The following is a 16,315-nucleotide window of genomic DNA, read 5'->3' on the forward strand; positions in this document are numbered from 1 at the left end:
AAGTGCAAGACCCTTCTGCTATAAATTACACTGCTAGCAGAGCTAAAAAGGTCTGTTTTCCAGGCAACCTGTGGCATTTGGATATAAGCTGGGCTGAATCCTGAAGAAAACACTGAAACACTAAAACTAAAACAGCAGGTTAGAGTGATACTGTCTAGTTAAATGTATATAATTTATAAGGTCTCCTTACTATCTAAATAGTAAATATCAACATCTGGAGACACATGTATCTTTTGTATTCTGAGGAGGTATAAAGTAGTAATTTAATTTAAATGGTTAATGTGTAACAAACTGTTTGATAGCTACAACTGTTCGTCCAACAAGCTGCAAAACCCCCCCCCCCAAACCCCAAGGCGGAAACTAACACCTTGAGCATGCAGGAAATAGCTCAAGGCGTTTGGAGGCCTTTTTTTTTTGTAACCTACTTTCATGGCCCTCCTGTAAAGCAAATATCATTTATTATTAATCCTGCAGAAAGAGCCTGAAGTTTTTTTCCTCTCCCTCTCTGAAAAAGGCTGCCTTGTTTGTGCCTCTGCCCTGTAACAAACAAGAAGATAAATGAGACATTTATGCCAAAGTAATAATTCTAAATCTGTTGGTTTGACCTCTAAGCCAAATTTTCTGCATTACATGCCATTGGCTCAGATAAGACAGTACATTTTTTTCCTGCCAACTGAACCCTGTAGCATATGCACAGCCCTGTTCAACAAATTGGTCTATCATTTATCTCTGAACATAAGTGTATTGGGAAGCAGAGGGCAAAGGAAATTTGGCACTATGAGGTATCATCCCCTACATAACCCCTTGCTTCTTAGGCCCTCTTGATTTTCTCTGTCGGGGAAACCAGTGCACGTTTGGACACAAATCCAGCTAGGAGCAAAATTAGAAATCCTTGCTAAAATGAAAACAGCAGGACAGTGGTTATAAATATCTAGAGGACAATATGCTTTACCTTAATAGGTAATTTTGCATATTTTATTTATTGGAGTGGGGGATATTCAGTGTTCCACCAGAGCAGAAATTTTAGTATTGAAATCATGAGCAACCTTGACTTTTCCAAAGTCAAGTTTGTACTGGATGGTGTCCAAGATGAACTCCACTTGACCTTAAAAGCACTACTTACTTTTCAACTAGAAACCAGAGTTTCCACATAGGCTGCTCAAGATGTGCTTTGCAGCTAGACAGACAACACCATCCAAATAAATATTTATTTTTCTGGCAGATAAAATGGTCTCATCACATTTACTGCAGTGACACAGGTGACAGAAAGGCTGCAGAGGGGCATGTGTCCTCTCTGGCTGAATGACAGAGTGTGTGCCCTTTATCCCCATAGCAGCTGATGGTCTGTGGGGCCGGGAAATTACTTTGGGCTGCGAAAGGGAGGATTCCCCTCGAGGAGGTTTCCTTCCTGAGTGCAGGGCAGGAGGGTATGTACCTCCCCAGGCAGCATCAGGCAGGCAGCCACAGTGCAGGGGTTTGATAACTCAGAAAGTCAGCCCAGCACAGGCCGGGCCGCAAAGCCCCGGAGCAAGTGACTGGTGCATGAAGGCGCTGCAGACCACAGGGCAGTGCAGGAAACCACCCCCTGCACTGAAGGATTTCTTGCAAACCTTGCTGCTCATAGAAGTCTGTGCACATGAGGGAAAACACCATTACTGTGGGGGCCTCCCTCTGGCACCACTCTTTTTGGAGTGCTGGGAATCCCATGCCACCACACTCCTTCCCCTCCATCCATCCATGCCATATTGCCAGTTTCCACTGCCTCCAGTTTCCATTTTAGTGCAGCCACTGCCACAATGGGAAGGACTTGAGCTTTCATGATTACTCTTCCAAATGTAACAAGCTGATTTATGTTCTCACTTATATGCCCATGACTTGCGTTCCCCTTTTTTATGTTGTTTTGAAATACAGTATTTTCTACTGAGTGAAATATCCTTACTGCTCCCACACCCCTTGCTTTCCCCCCTCCTCCATCATTTTCACTAGCCTTGTTTTTTAATTTTACTTTCAGTTTGAAACCCTTTGCCCCAGCACATCTACTCAGCACATTTCTCAGTTGCAGCCTGGGTAAGAGAGAAAATGGGCTTCATTTTGCTAAACTTGGCTTCTTTCCACCTAAGCCTCACCTGACATCCACACCTTTTCATCCTGCACTGGAAACGTTTGGAAAGGGTTGACTTTTAGAATAAGCAGCAAATAGCTATTCTTTCAACCCTCACCAACCCACCTCATTAGAAATGGAATTAAACTAATTTTTAACCAAACACAGACAAACAAACACATAACCACAGATACCTCTGCAACCACAAGTACCGTTCTAGTGCTGGTCTCCAAATAAAGACTGTAAAATTCATTTTAAAAGGAGGATCTAAAGTGTTCCTTTCTAAAGCACCAGTTGCACGGTAGTAATTTTAGAAATTTAAGACAGCTCAAACCTGCTGCTGGATTATTTTTAACAGGAGCTTTGGGTGCAAGGGCAGTTCAGAGACTGCCTGGCCCTAGAGGGCGAGAGGTAACTGAAGCAAAGCCCTGGCTGCAGCCAGGAATCTCTCCATGGGAGAAGATTCATTAATTTCAAATTAATTTTTAAGAGAGGACAGAAGAGTAAGCTGCTGACTTCTGAGCCTCTAGGAAACTGCCACTATATGCAAAACCACTTTCTCTTTTCAGTTTTCCCATTTTCAGTCAGATGATGGTGAAATGCTCTACTAAAAACATAGGTGAGGGAGGGCAGCTGGTGTAGGACAGCTGGGAAATGGGCATACTTCAAGGCTCAGCTGTTATTAAAAAGCATATACATCTTTCTATATTTATTCCGACTTTACAGCTCCAAATAAAACACATGCAGTCCTGATGAGTTTACAACTCTAAATACAGCTCAGGAGGAAAAACCCTAAGCCTCATCTGGGAAAACCAAACTCATACATACAAAAGCAGCAGAAGATTATTATTTTTTCTGCCACCACATATTCAACTATAGTTCTAAAAATACACTAGCGCTGGAGTTAAACCTAACAAAACAGAAAAACCACTGTCTTACAAATACAGCCACGATTTAAAATCAAGTGGCCTGTTCTTCACTCCAGCTCCATCACAGACCTTCTCGAAAAGCTGCTTAGGAGGATCCATACATTGCTGTACGCCCCAGCAAGCTCCAGATGTGGGTCTGACAAGCGACCCACAGGGAGCTCAGCAGGGCCAGCTGAACTATTTACTCTGCTTCTTGGGTAGATTTCACAGGGCTCATCATTGCTGCTCCCAGCCTGATACCTCTCCACAGTAACCAGTTCCCTTCCTGCATAAACCATAAACCAAGCTGTCAGAGACATGCCCCTCATCTCAGGGCATGGCTGCATTTCTCTGGAGAAAGAGAGAGCAAGATGTGTAACCTGGGTCATTCATGCACCTAGATGCTTTGACTGGAGGTCTTTCAGAGGGTCAAAATGATTTTAGCAAGTAAAAGATAATTCTTGCAGCAAAAACACCGTCACTGGATTTACCATGCAGCAGCTTCATCTGAAAAGTAAAGCCTGCTGAGACAAAAAACATGCCAGCTAAGGCATACTCACTGCCACTTTGAAAAAATACTCTTGTAAGTAAGAAAATGTGGATATAACTGAGAGGCAGAGGAATGAAAACAACCATCCCCCATACCAGAAGCCCGGCACAACCCAAAATATCTTTTCTACATGCCTTGCAACAATCCATTCAAAAACAAACAGCAAGAACCACCACCAAGTCATATAGCTGCAGCAGACTCCAGCTGGCAGATAGTTTAATAACTGCTTTCTTTTTTTCTCCCCTTTACACCAGAAAAATGTTAATCCCAAAGAGTTTGCTGCAGGGCCTGGCACCAGTGTCAGACCAGGCCAGGGATACTCACTGCAGGCTCCACAGGTGAAGCAGCTGTCATGGTAGAGGTTGCCCATGGCCTGGCAAGCCTGGTTTGCTCCATACACGCCCTTGCTGCACTTCACACAGGTACCTGGAAGAGAGAAGAGGGAGACAGAGGTCACAAGCGGGACCTGGGGGGATGGCTGGGGTCACTGGTTGGGTGACAACACATGTAGCTCATCATGGTGGCTGAACAGCTTAGGACCAAGTGGTTCACTGAAGCCACAAGATGTAGGTGACATCACCATCACCTGCCCTGAGAGATGCTGTTAACAGTGGTCATGACGGTCATCAAACCTCCAGGGTGAAAGACTTTTGCAAAAGAATAAACTGCAAAAGAACAGTCCTGTCTGGGTGCAGTGACATCTCCTTCCTTCTCCCATCCTTCCTGACAACCTTTATATGTATCTAAACCTGCTTAAGGACCCTCACAAAAGCAGTGAGGATTAATGAGCGGTGCTCAGACCAGCAGTTTCTGCCACTTACTGTATAAGATAAGCTTGTTGGTTGCAACTGAGGTGAGGAAAACACGGATCTTCACTTAGGAGTGAATCATCCATTTCAGACCCCAGTTGTGCCTGCTGAAGGCCCTAATGATTTCCCAACAAAACAGAGCTAGACTACCTGACACCTACCTCTCTTACCGAGGAAAATGGCACATCAAGCCACTTTACTTACTTCAGGCATTACCCTGTGATTGTGACAGGCTGTTTTTAAAGTAGCATCACCCTTGAACTACCTCTAAATGAGAAACTTGAACCTCTGTTTAAGCAAATAAATAAGGGACAGTGTGAAGGAAAAACAGATGATGTGTTTCTGTCTCTGGTCTGTAGTGACTCCGATGTGACTTCACCTCCTCTCCTTGCACCACTATCCTGTCCCATTCATTCTGGCTCTTAAAATGCCTGGTCAAGGGACTGTCAGTCACACCTTGCTCCTACTGGCCCAGGAGGAGGGACAGCATCATCTTGGTGGAGATCCTTAGTTATGCTAAGGTTGGTAAACAAATCTTCACCTCTTTTGGGGCACTGCAAGCTCCAGAGCAATTGGAAAAGTCTGGAGAAAGTTAGGAAGAAGTCCACTGTGCTTATGACAGTGCTGAAAAGTAACTCAACTCTGACAGCACCAGGCTTGCACTGCCAGGGTGGGTAACAATTTCTTCCTGCAGCTGATAGCCATGGCCGTCAAGTTTTCACACTCCATGGATAAAACCACTTGGGAGTCCCTTGCAGTAGCATACACATGGCTGCTGAAAAGCTGACACTTGGTTTTTGCAGAGCAGACCTGGCTCTCCGTGCTGCAGCTGCCTGTGTGCATTCAACCAGCACGCTGAAAGCTGTCCCAGCGCTGTGCCAAGCCCCGCTGCACTCAGAGCCAGAGTCCAAACTGACACAAACCTGGAGAGAAGGCTGCAAGGAATAATTAGTTACTTTGTTTTGTCCAAATCCAACTCGAACTGAAGTGCTCGCTTGGCTATGGGCCCACCCCAGCACTCAGGCTGGCACCAAGTGAGCAAAATTTCTGGTTCTTTTTGAACTGAGCAAGTTTATCTCATTTATTGAAAGAAACATTTTAAGAAAGATAAATTGTACAGGCATTAGAAAAAAGGTTAAACAAAAAGGTCAAGGCAGAGATAATAAAAAGTTGGCTTTTCAAATGGATGTGCTCTCCCAGGAATGTGCACATTCAGTGGCAGCCTGAGTTTCTGTGCAATGATCTGACACAAGAGCTAACGACTCAAAATTCCCTCTTGACTACAGGAATGCCAAGCAGAAAGTTTCGAGAGCAGAAAACCTGCCAATTTTCCACGACACCCACCAGGCTTTCCACAAAGCCGACATATTTATTGCACTGCAAGCTCTGCATTTTCCCCTTCTCCGTGCCAATGAGCGGCTGCTCCAGAAAACTTCACCAGCATGCTCCGATTTCCTCCTTTCCACAAAGCAGCCGGGTGAACCCTGACTGTGGATGAGCAGCAAGAAGAAGCAGGAGGCAGAAGGCACAGCAGCTGAGTGCAGGCACAGCACCCAGTAAAGATGCTGGCAGGCGTAAGCCACTATTAAGTACGCTAAAGCAAACCCCATGGAGGGCAGAAATTGCCTCTACCATGTCCTGTCTATCCCATCACGCTTCAGAGCGTAGGCATTGCCCCTCTGGGTTCCCCAACAGGACTGATCCTGCATGAACTGTCAAGGCTCCTGCATCTGTACCAAAACCTTCCTCCACCTCCCACTCTTCGACCACCCTGACCACCTTGCCACCTTTCTTTCAGTCCATGATCCATTTCACCACCTGATTAAAACCCTTTTACCCACTTCTTTCAATATTTAGGCCCCTAAAACATGGAAAATAAAGTCATGGAATGAAAGGGCTTTTAAAATAAAGACAATGTTTTCTATAAAAACTGTAATGTGCTAAATTACTCAACTATGTAATAACCAGACATGCTATAAATATTCATACATATCCTGTGCCAAGGTTGACAATTGAAAAATGGCATTATGGCACATCTGAATCTAGTTTATGTTCTTACATGTATCTGCTAAATCTTACTTGAAAGCCTACTAAATCTCAGTAGCAAGTGAAAGTACTCTCTAAATAAGTTTTGGCTTTTTCCAGATATAATATTCTGAAGTATTTTAACCAACATACGTGAGCCTTCATCTCTAACTCGTAGCACACCTGTCCTGAAAGAGGGGGGGAAAAAAAGTGATTTTTATTGGCTTTTCCTTTCCACTTTTTTCCCCATTCACTCCCTGCTGTCACAATGAACCTGATCTTTTCGCTTAGGCTATGCAAGGAAAAAGCAAGGAAAAACCTGTTGCTGATGGCAGCCAGCCGCTGAGGTTGGCAGCACATGTGCAGAGCCAGCTGATGGAAGCCAGAGCAGCCAGGGCCACCTCCAACCCCATCCCACTGCAAAACGGGCTCTGCGCCCTGCTCCACGCCAGCTCCGACGGCTACTTCCCGAAACAGTGCTGACTGTGCTTTCTGCTGGTGTTAAAATGTCAGCAGCATCACTCCAGCCCCACATGCCACTGACACTAGTCAGCAATTCCGGGTAGTTTTCTTGGCATGGAGTGGCTTTTAGCAAAAACTTCTGTCCTCAGTGTGAAGCAGAGGGATCCTGAGCAGCCACAGTTCAGCAAGATCCCTGACCCCTGCGCTTGGTAACTTTGCCACTCGTTACAAGTGTTTATGCAAGCACCAATCCCAGCAGATATCCTCTCTGAAATTACGGTTTTTAACCTTAGGCAACATTATTAAGAAGAAATGACAGGTTTCTCTTTTACCACCAGGATGACAAACCCAAACCACCACACATGTACAGCACCACTAAATTCATGCCCGAGCGCACAGGCAGAATGGTAGCCAGATATGGGAAGGGAAAGAGATGGAAATTGCTGATTTCTGCTCAATTTCTGCCGGCAGGGCAGCCGGCCCCGGACAACAAAGAAATCTCTGTTCCCTTTTGCATCATGCAGCAAGCAACCGCCCGTGCTGCAGCTGAGAGTCTGAACAAAGGGACCTTTGGAACAGAGCTGGGACCGAAAACATGCCCTGTAAGCCACTTCCCAGCACTTGCCACACTCCAACTCAGCGCTGCAGACCAGAAGGGCTGTCACCAGGAGCAGCCTTGGCTCATGTGATCCAACAGGTTGGATGCAGACTTCTAGGGCTGCTAGAAATGAAAGCGAACCCGGTACTCATTCTGAAATGTCAGTCCCACCCTCAAAATTCAACAAGTGCATTTCCATTTACCACCAGACTCAAAGGCCCTGGAGACATTTTTTCCTCCAAGTGCTGCTATTTCACACTCACCAGAAGGAGTTTAGTTACTTACTGTATCCAACTCACTAAAATTTCAACACAAGCCACGCTGAACAGCAGCATTTTCTGGGACTGGTTGGTATGATTTATTTCCAAATTTCAGACAACATCGATCTACAGACCAAGACCACAGTTCTTCCAGCAGCACCTCCCTTCTCAGCAACATACAGCACAGCCAAGCTTTCCAACACGTGCTCCTGGTTGGGTTTACTAATATTGTCACTTCATTTTGAATGGCCAAATGTGACAGTGCTTCAGTGGTGAGATTTCTCGCCATGCCAATTTGGTCCCAAGTAAGAGGAATGCAGCAGCAGGATGATTCTGGTGGTGTGGGTCTGCATATGTGGCTAATCCAGAAACAGCAAGTCTGTCCTACCCTTCCACATACTCTGTGCAAGCCACATTGCCACAATGAGATTGATTGACTCTTCTCCATCAGATGTTACTGTTTTTTGCCCCCTCCTTACAGGAGGCTGGATTTATGCTGAAGAACCCCCAGCTGAACTTAGAAGAACCCCCCAGGAGTCTTTGCACCTCTGGTGTCATCATTCCCATCATCCCCCATGTGTCCACACATGCACACAGCTAATCCAGAAGTAGACCCTGATCCCTCTTGGCAGAAGGTGTACCTTCACAAGTGTCCTCGCCATTAGAACTCTGCTTGATACTCTGACAAGAGGACCCTGTGCAGGTACAGCTGCTGTGTTTCCAACCCACCTTTTTATCCCAGGAGAACCAAGCCCTCCACTTGCATACATGTGTTTCAAAGAATGCTGAGAAAAGCCTTCACCCTGTCATACACAATGAGATGCTTAGTTCTTCCGGTTTTACTTTAGAATTTCTCTGGAACATGAACCCACCTTCCCATGGCTCACCTTAATCAAGTAAATCCTACCTCAGACTCTAAATTACACACATTGCATGCCTTGCTATGCCACTTATCCGCTGCTGAGCAATAACTCTTGCTGGAGAGGTGATTTCAAGGAGATCTGGAGGCCTGGGTGAGACAGAGTGCCTGGAAAACCTGGCAGATTGGTTCCATTCATCACTGAGTAACTGGGTTGTCTGTACAAAGATGGACAGGTACTCCCTGCCCAAAGAATCACAGAGTCGGTAGACAAAGGTTTTCTGTACCCTTTTTCATGCCATGTTCTTGACCCCCAACCTTGCTGCAGACCTTCATGTACACACTGCCAGTGAAGGACAAAAATGCCATCAAACTCACGTCAGTGACATTTTAAGTACCTTATAGTGATGTCAGAGATTATGCCACATGAATGAGGCTCCTTATTCCTTTCAGTTCCCACTCCTACTGTATCCGGGCTGAAAGCCTGGTTGCTCCTCTGCCTCAACTCCTTGCTTTTTCTTTCCTTTTGGTAGACTTTTCCTTAGCTTGCAAACTCAGCTGAGCTCCCAAGAGGAAGGCAGGAGAAGCACATACTGCTGTAATCTTGAAGAGCCATATTTCAGGCCAATACTTATTTGCTTGGTTCCTTGCAGTGAGATAAGCTTTGCAATCTGTACACACCCACTACCACGTGCCGTGATCCTTCCAGCTTTCCTCGTTCCACCAGGACCTGTCTCTCCCTGCCTCCCCTCCTCTCCGCTGCAGGCAGGTGTCTCCTTTCAGCTTTGGTACTCTCCCACGAGAAGGTAGCAAAGGATGCCTCTGCTCATTCTCAGTGGAAATGGCACTGTCATCATCACCCACAGACAAAACAGACTTGGAGGAACTTCCATTTTAATCAGAAATTCTCCACTTGTCAGCCCTGAGATTACCTTTGCTGCACACAAAGCATCCTGGTGCCCCGCCATCAGCAGGGCTCAGTAAAGTCCCTGGATGTGTACAGCCCCAAAGTTACATGAATTGAGGTTTCAGCAGTGGTGAAATGTTGCATATAGGTAAAACCTTATAAAATGAAGGCCTTGTTGCCTTTGTAAAATCATGGCTCAGGCCTGTTACTTTGGCTAAGTAGAAAAGGATTGTGGGAAAGAGACACATCTGAATTAGGGGTAGAAAAACATGCTGCGTGACCGTCGCATGCTCACATGGTGGTGTATGGTTTGTTATGCCTTAAAACTATGTAAACTGCTAACTGGCTAACTGCTTAAAAAGGCCTGGTTTTTGCAATAAACAAGCTCCCTCTTGCACCTGCCTGGAGACTCCATGTTGTTTCATAGCCCAAGAGTGAAACACTAATTCCACTGTGCACTATGCTTCCAAAGAAGCTGGCCTTTGAGCTGCTCACACCCATTCAGAGGTGCTGGGATTCCAGGTCTCCACAGGGCTCAGCAGTTCAGCTACTGCTCTGCTTCTGCCAAGGGGAAAAAAATCTCCAGACTTGGCTATGAGATATTCTCTGCCTGACTGCTGGGAAGCATCCCAGCTTTTCACTGCAAAACAAGATGCCCAGGGCCCTCCTAAAACACCCGCAGCATATCAGCTCTGCTGTAAATAACAAGAAAGCCAGAATACAACACCTAACAAATATTTATGACATGAAAACTATTCATAAAAATGATTTTATAAAAAGCTCTTGGTAAGGGTGTAGCTAATCCTCATCAGGTGGAGATTTCCATCTAGTTGTATGAAAAAAAGCACTGGTAAAAACGTGACGCTACATGTTACACCTCTAAAAGCACCCATCTGTGCCTGCAAATGCACAGATGTCAAACCTCCCTGCAGACCGCAGCACATCTCAGCCTCGCCCCTCCTCTACCAAGTCACTTCCAGGCAGTGCAGGCAGATGCTCCGTTTGGTTGTGAATCTGCCTGGCTCTCACCTGAAAACTCATCAGACAAATTCAGTCCTTGGGATGGTGCTGCTTCACCTAATCCTAAACATTTGGGTAGTGCTAACAAAGGATTTGCAACTCGCCTGATCACTCCTATTTAATCTTCTGTATTGCCAAGGGGAGATGAAGGCTGATGCACCCAAAGGAACACCATGGAAAATCAATGGGATTTGGGCACCTCATTCCTGAATGTTCCCTGGAAATAATACACCAAAACCTAAATACATCCTAAGCTGGTTTCCAGTGACACCTCCCAGGGACATGGGGTCCCTTCTCTGCTGCATGAGAACCAGACTCTCTAGGGAGCAACTTCAGCTTTTCCTTCCCCAGGCAAAAGACCTGGGTGATACCTGAGACTCCCTATGTCCTCCTTGAGAGCCCACATAAATCAAGTCAGCACTTCAAAAGCCCTCTTGGAGAACAGAAATTCCTCCAGAGACATGTGCAGCCCATGCAGCTAACATGTAGGTTACTATTTAAGAAAAAAAAAAAAGGAAAAAAAAACAGAGAGAATTCTTGGCTTTGTTTGCTTCTTTCCTTTCACTTATTACACCTACTCAGAGCAGACAAAACCATTTTGCACAGCAAGTTGGTGCTGATAGATAAGACTGCTATTCCTCAGCACAGCATCCTACCTGTATTTTGCCTAGTCCCTGGCTTATCCTTTCCTAGGCTTTCATTTACAAGCGCACGTTTTCACGTAGTGAAGGAGAAAGCAGTTCCTTTACTGTGATCAGAATTAATTGTTCATTATAAACATCTGGTCCTGACTGAGACAGACTGAAGGACAATATGTTAACTTGACAAACAGATCCATCTTCAAAAATATCCCCTTATTACAAAAGCAGCACACAAAATTAGGAGAACTGAAAACATTTTTTAAAAAATACATTGGTCACTTTTACGTTAGTCCTGGTTTCATTTCCTGGCTCTGATGAACTTCAAAGCTGCTGCAATAGACTTCCCTCCACTGAGGGAAAAGTCTGCAGCAAAACAAACTATTGATCCTTTTTATCACTATTGCATAAAAGTGTTCCTTTTACATCCTAAAGTTTGGTAGCTTGAGGGTAGGGCATAGCAAAAAATAATTGAGAAGACCAGCCATGCTCTTTATTCCTTCAAAGGACATAAGGTAACTGTGCAAAAAATGAAAATAAAAGTGAGAAAGAGGGGGAGAGGAGGAGGCCCAGAATTAAAATACTTCAATACTTGCTCCTTCCTGTTCCTTGGTCCTCAGCAGGGCAGATCTGCTGAACCTTCCCCTGCCAAGCTGAGGCTCCACAAAACTTAACTTTTTCCTCTGCCATGACTGCGTAATTTCTTTTTTTCCTCTCCCTCTCCTCCTTCCCAGATTTCTCAGACATTACACCCTGGTGCAAAATCTCCGGCCAGGAGGATGTCAAAACACCTCACTGGGGATCAGGCGGCCTCCGTGTCTCCTCCCTCCCTGGGGCTCACTGCTAACTCAGCCACCTGACCAGCCGGGCTCTCCGTGCTGCCAGAAATACTCCTGCTTCACTATGAATCTCCCACAGGACAAAAGCCTCCTCCTGCCTCGCATCCGTATTTTGAGACAAAAATGTAGAAGTAATCTAACCATCAGCTGTGCTCCTCCGCCTCCTCAGCCCGTCCCCAGGCACACTTTGGATGAGGTATGACCTAGCCGGCTTACATGCACTGTGAGAAGAAGACACGACAGGGTCTGTTGGAGAGACCCCTGACACCTCTCCAGTGGAGCTGAATGTCACCTCCAGAAAAACATTCCCATTTTTGAGCACCGCCTCCCACGAGTCTGCTGCCCCAGCCCCATCTCCATTATCAGCTCCTTGCCATGGCATTCAGCCCCCCGTCCCCCGACGAGGCTCCCTGAGCTCGTTCAAACCGCGCGCTTCCTGCACAGGACAGAAAGTGCCAAAACTTGATTTTGGGCCAAAACACCGTGAGTAGAGCAGCTCAACACATCACTTTCCTGCGACAGGATAAAAAATGCCCCTGCCCTGCCACAGGGCTTAATCCAGTCTCGGATACCAAGATAAACAACCCCAGCGCAGTCCTTTGCGGGCAAGTCCCCCCGCCTGCTGCCAAGAAACACATTTTGTTATGCAATCTGCAGCTGAGTGCTCGGTGGTCCCTCCAGCTACATCCCCAAAGCTCGGTGTGAAGCTCTTGCGTGGCTCAGACCACCACTGAGCCACCCACCAACCCCACCAGACAGGACCCTGTGCAACAGCACCTGTGCAGGCTGAGATGCAAACCCTTCCTCAGCACCAGGCTGAAGAGTTTAATCTGTCCCTGCTCTACTTCTGTGACTGCGAGTCTAAAATCATGAGGAAAATCCATACACCTGGCCTGCTCTCATCGTTTCTTAAGTTAACCATGGAGTTTCCAGCCTTCCCAGCAACTCGGGGTTTCCCTCTCCCAAAAGCTGAACTATCTTATCTGCTGTTAAATTGTGAAGTGGCACAGCAGGGAAAGGAAACACTCAATTTGCCCCTGACCTCCCGCCATCCTGGGGTAGCAAATCAATTTAATCCAGGACATTTAAATATTCTCATTGGGAGATCTTCGCATATAAGTGGTTCCTTTTCACTGCCAAGTGCCAGCGATAACTTCTGGTGGTGGTCTGGACTCCTCACAGACCCAAGATTTAGGCAAGAATGTACGTACTGCCTGCTTTATCTGCCATCTTCAGGATGCACCAATCCTTTCACTGCTGATGGGAACCAGCACCTGGGGGCAGAGGGAAATACTGGCAACTTTGGGAAACCACTGCCCTCCCCATCCCCAAGCTACTTCTCTCTTTCCTGAGCTCCATGCCCTTCTCCATGACTGCAGCCTATGCAGGCACAACTCCTCCGCAGGCTGGATGGCTGCCTTCCCACCCACACGTGGTCGAGATGCATCCTTGTAAGACACAGAGACCCAGGAGTACTGTCAAGAAAAGTTAAGTGCCTCCCTGCTGCCAATGAAGGGCACTTCAAAATATGCTGTTCCAGCTTCTTCCCAGCACTGCCCTCCCCAAAGCTGCTAAACTACCTTTGCTTTAAAATTAGAGATGTAGGATTAAAGAAAAAGGTGTAGCAGGAGGAAGAGCTTCCAATCCCTGTGATAAGTAAAAGTTAAATTAAAAAAACCTGCTCTGGGCAACTGACGGAGCACAACCAAGCAGATGTACAGGCAAATGCAATCCTGCAGGTCTGAACCCCGCCGTGACACTGCAGTGAGCCCTCCTCGTGCCGACGGGAGGACTGCTTCCTTACCAAAGTAATCGGCCTTTGGCCGAGCATCCATCTCCTGCTCCAGGCGCTGGGTCAGTGCCTCCAGCTTCAGCTCGGCCGCCGACGGCCCTTGCTCCGGCTGCGGAAGGAGGGTCTGGCAGGGCAGCTTCACCTTTGCTGTGCTGGAGACATCCAGGTGCCCAGAGTCTGACCGTGGCCCGCTCACGCCCTCCGGGAAAAGCATCTGCGGCGCGTTGGGAGCCACCACCCCTCGTGAGGCCAGGCGCGAGGAGCCCGGCTCAGCATTCCCACTGCTGCTGGCGGGCCTGTGGTTCTGACCGTGGGCCACGAAGTGACTGCCTGGGCTGGGGTAGGCAGCGGCGTGCTGGTATTCCACATTGGGAGCAGCGGGTGCGGAGCCTGGTGGGAAGGACAGCGAGACACCCTGGTACCACAGCTGGCTGCCTTCTCCTCCGGCTTTGGGACCGCAGGGCTCAGCGGAGCCCGAAAACCCTCGTGTGGGCTGCGCTGAGGGTGCCGAGAAGGATGAGGACCTCTGCTGTGGCGCGGGCTCCTCTGGCCCCACCGAGGGTGCCGGTGGGGTCCCGGCGTTTGAGAAGGAGGAGGACCTCTGTCCGGCTGGCATCGGGTCACGGCCCCCGACACCTCGCCTCCCCTCGCCGCCGTTCTCCTGCCCGCCGCGGCAGGGCTGGGGCTCGCCGGGGCTCCCAGCCTGTTGCTCCCCGCGCCCCGGGCCGGGCTGTGAGCCCCCCACTCTGGGGATCCTGTCGGGCTCCGCTTCCCAGCCCCGGCGCCCGGCCTGGCTCCCTGGGGCCTCGGCACGTGCGCCGCTGTCTCCGAAGCCCCGTTCCCCTCCCTCGCAGAGCCTCGCTCGCGGCCCCTCGGCGGCGGGGGGCGGCTTGGAACCCCGCGCCACCGGCGGGCTGGGACGGGGGGGGTGGAAGGCGGCAGCCCCTCCGTTCATCGCGGCCATCAGCATCTCCTGCTGCTGCTGCTGCTGCTGCTGCTGGAGGTGGATCTTGGCCATCTTGGTGGCGAACACCCGCCTGGTCTCCTCGAACTCGGGGTTGTTGCCGGCAGCTTTGTCCACCCGAAAGAGACCGTCCTTGGAGGCCTCGTACATGTTGAGGTCCTCGATGAACTTGCTGGCTTCCAGGCCCAGATCGTCGTACTTGTCCATCCTGCCCGGCTTAGCGGGAAGACCCCCGCCTTCTTCCTCCTCCTCTCCTCTCCTCTTTCCCGCCGGGATCGAGGCAGCGCCGGCAGCGGCACCCGCTCCGTCCGGCCGCGCTCCCGCCGCGCCCGTCCCCGCCGGGGGCGTGGCTGTGGGCGCGGAGCGGAGGCGCGGCCGCCCCGCCCCGCCCCCGCCCCGCCCCGCCCCGCCCCGCCCCCGCCGCCGGCCGCGCCCCCGGCCCCGCCCACCCTCCGGCGCGCGCTGCTCGTCCCCGCTCCGCGGTGGGCGCGCGAGCGGTCTGTCCGAAAACGTCGCATGCGGTTCCAGATACGTCACTCGGTGTCCGATCAGGCTTGGGAAGGGCTCGGGTCAGGCAGCACAGCTGGGAAGGGGGCTTGGGAAGGGGTGCGCACGGTGGTTAAAGTCACCCGCGTGATGAAAGGAAGGTGTTTTTCCCTCGTCTCCCCGCTGGATAATATTCCTCTTTTTCACCCTGCAGCCCAGAAACCTTCCTGAAGAAGCCTTATGAAAAGTCACAGACACCCGTCGGGAAAAAAAACCAGCCGCACTTCCCCATGAGAAACTGCGAGGAAAATCTCATTCCATAACTATTGGAGCAATTAGTCTGCATAGTAGGAAATCTTATGATTTTTCCTAGTATAGATAGACATTCTACGCTGGATAGTCATGCTTAAGTGAGCATGACTAAAGGGCCCTGGATCATTGCAGGATGACGACCCCTAGCCTGAAGAATAAAGGATACCCCTGGATGCCCAAGGTAACATCTGCATCCCAGCGTTCCTGACACCTTCAGGAACCTCCCAACCCTTTATCCAGCATCATACATGTAACTGCAGCAAGACCAACTCCAGAGACATTTAGATCAGGAAAGAAGCGGATGGATCATGATGTCATAAAATTATTGTTGCTTTGGATTTCAGTGGCATATGTGTGATACAAAGGGACTGGGCAAGTCAGGTTGTTCCCAAATGCTTGAAAGGTATAGGAACTGTGTGTAAAACTGCATTCAGGGTGTTCTAATGTAGTCGGGACACTTCATGCCCACGATTAAAGACTTAACCCATGTGAATCTACACTTTACATCCCAGCTTCCCTCCTCTGTCAGCCTGGGCCAATTGCAAAATTTCCATGGCAAAACTCAGCTGGGGATGCCCAGAGGTTGGGGGTATGCTGGGCTCGTGGGAGAGGCTGGTTTGTAGGGAGCTGTGTACCTCTAAATAAACTGACTGGTGCAGTTGATCCTACGGGCCCAGGCACGTGTCCTGCATTCCCATAACTTGTTATTGTAATTCTCCCCCAGGCTCCAGGAGGTAGGGCCAAATGTTAAGGAATGTGGAAATTCGCTGCCTTTAATAATGGTG

At 48.7% G+C, this 16,315-nt stretch overlaps 1 protein-coding gene across 1 annotated transcript in view; it reads right to left on the reverse strand.

Annotated features, from left to right (window-relative positions):
• LIMD1 (LIM domain containing 1) overlaps positions 1-15,058 on the reverse strand; it is a 33,571-nt gene extending 18,513 nt beyond the window's left edge. Inside the window, exons 1-2 of the mRNA XM_010398770.4 lie at positions 13,781-15,058; positions 3,884-3,985 (exon numbers count right to left, since the gene is read on the reverse strand). Of these exons, the coding sequence (XP_010397072.3) occupies positions 3,884-3,985; positions 13,781-14,939 (1,261 nt within the window). The 5' untranslated portion in view covers positions 14,940-15,058. The remainder of the gene's footprint in view (positions 1-3,883; positions 3,986-13,780) is intronic.
• Between the last annotated feature and the right edge of the window lie 1,257 nt (positions 15,059-16,315).

The sequence above is a fragment of the Corvus cornix genome, chromosome 2, assembly GCF_000738735.6.
Source record: "Corvus cornix cornix isolate S_Up_H32 chromosome 2, ASM73873v5, whole genome shotgun sequence".
Taxonomy (NCBI): domain Eukaryota; kingdom Metazoa; phylum Chordata; class Aves; order Passeriformes; family Corvidae; genus Corvus; species Corvus cornix.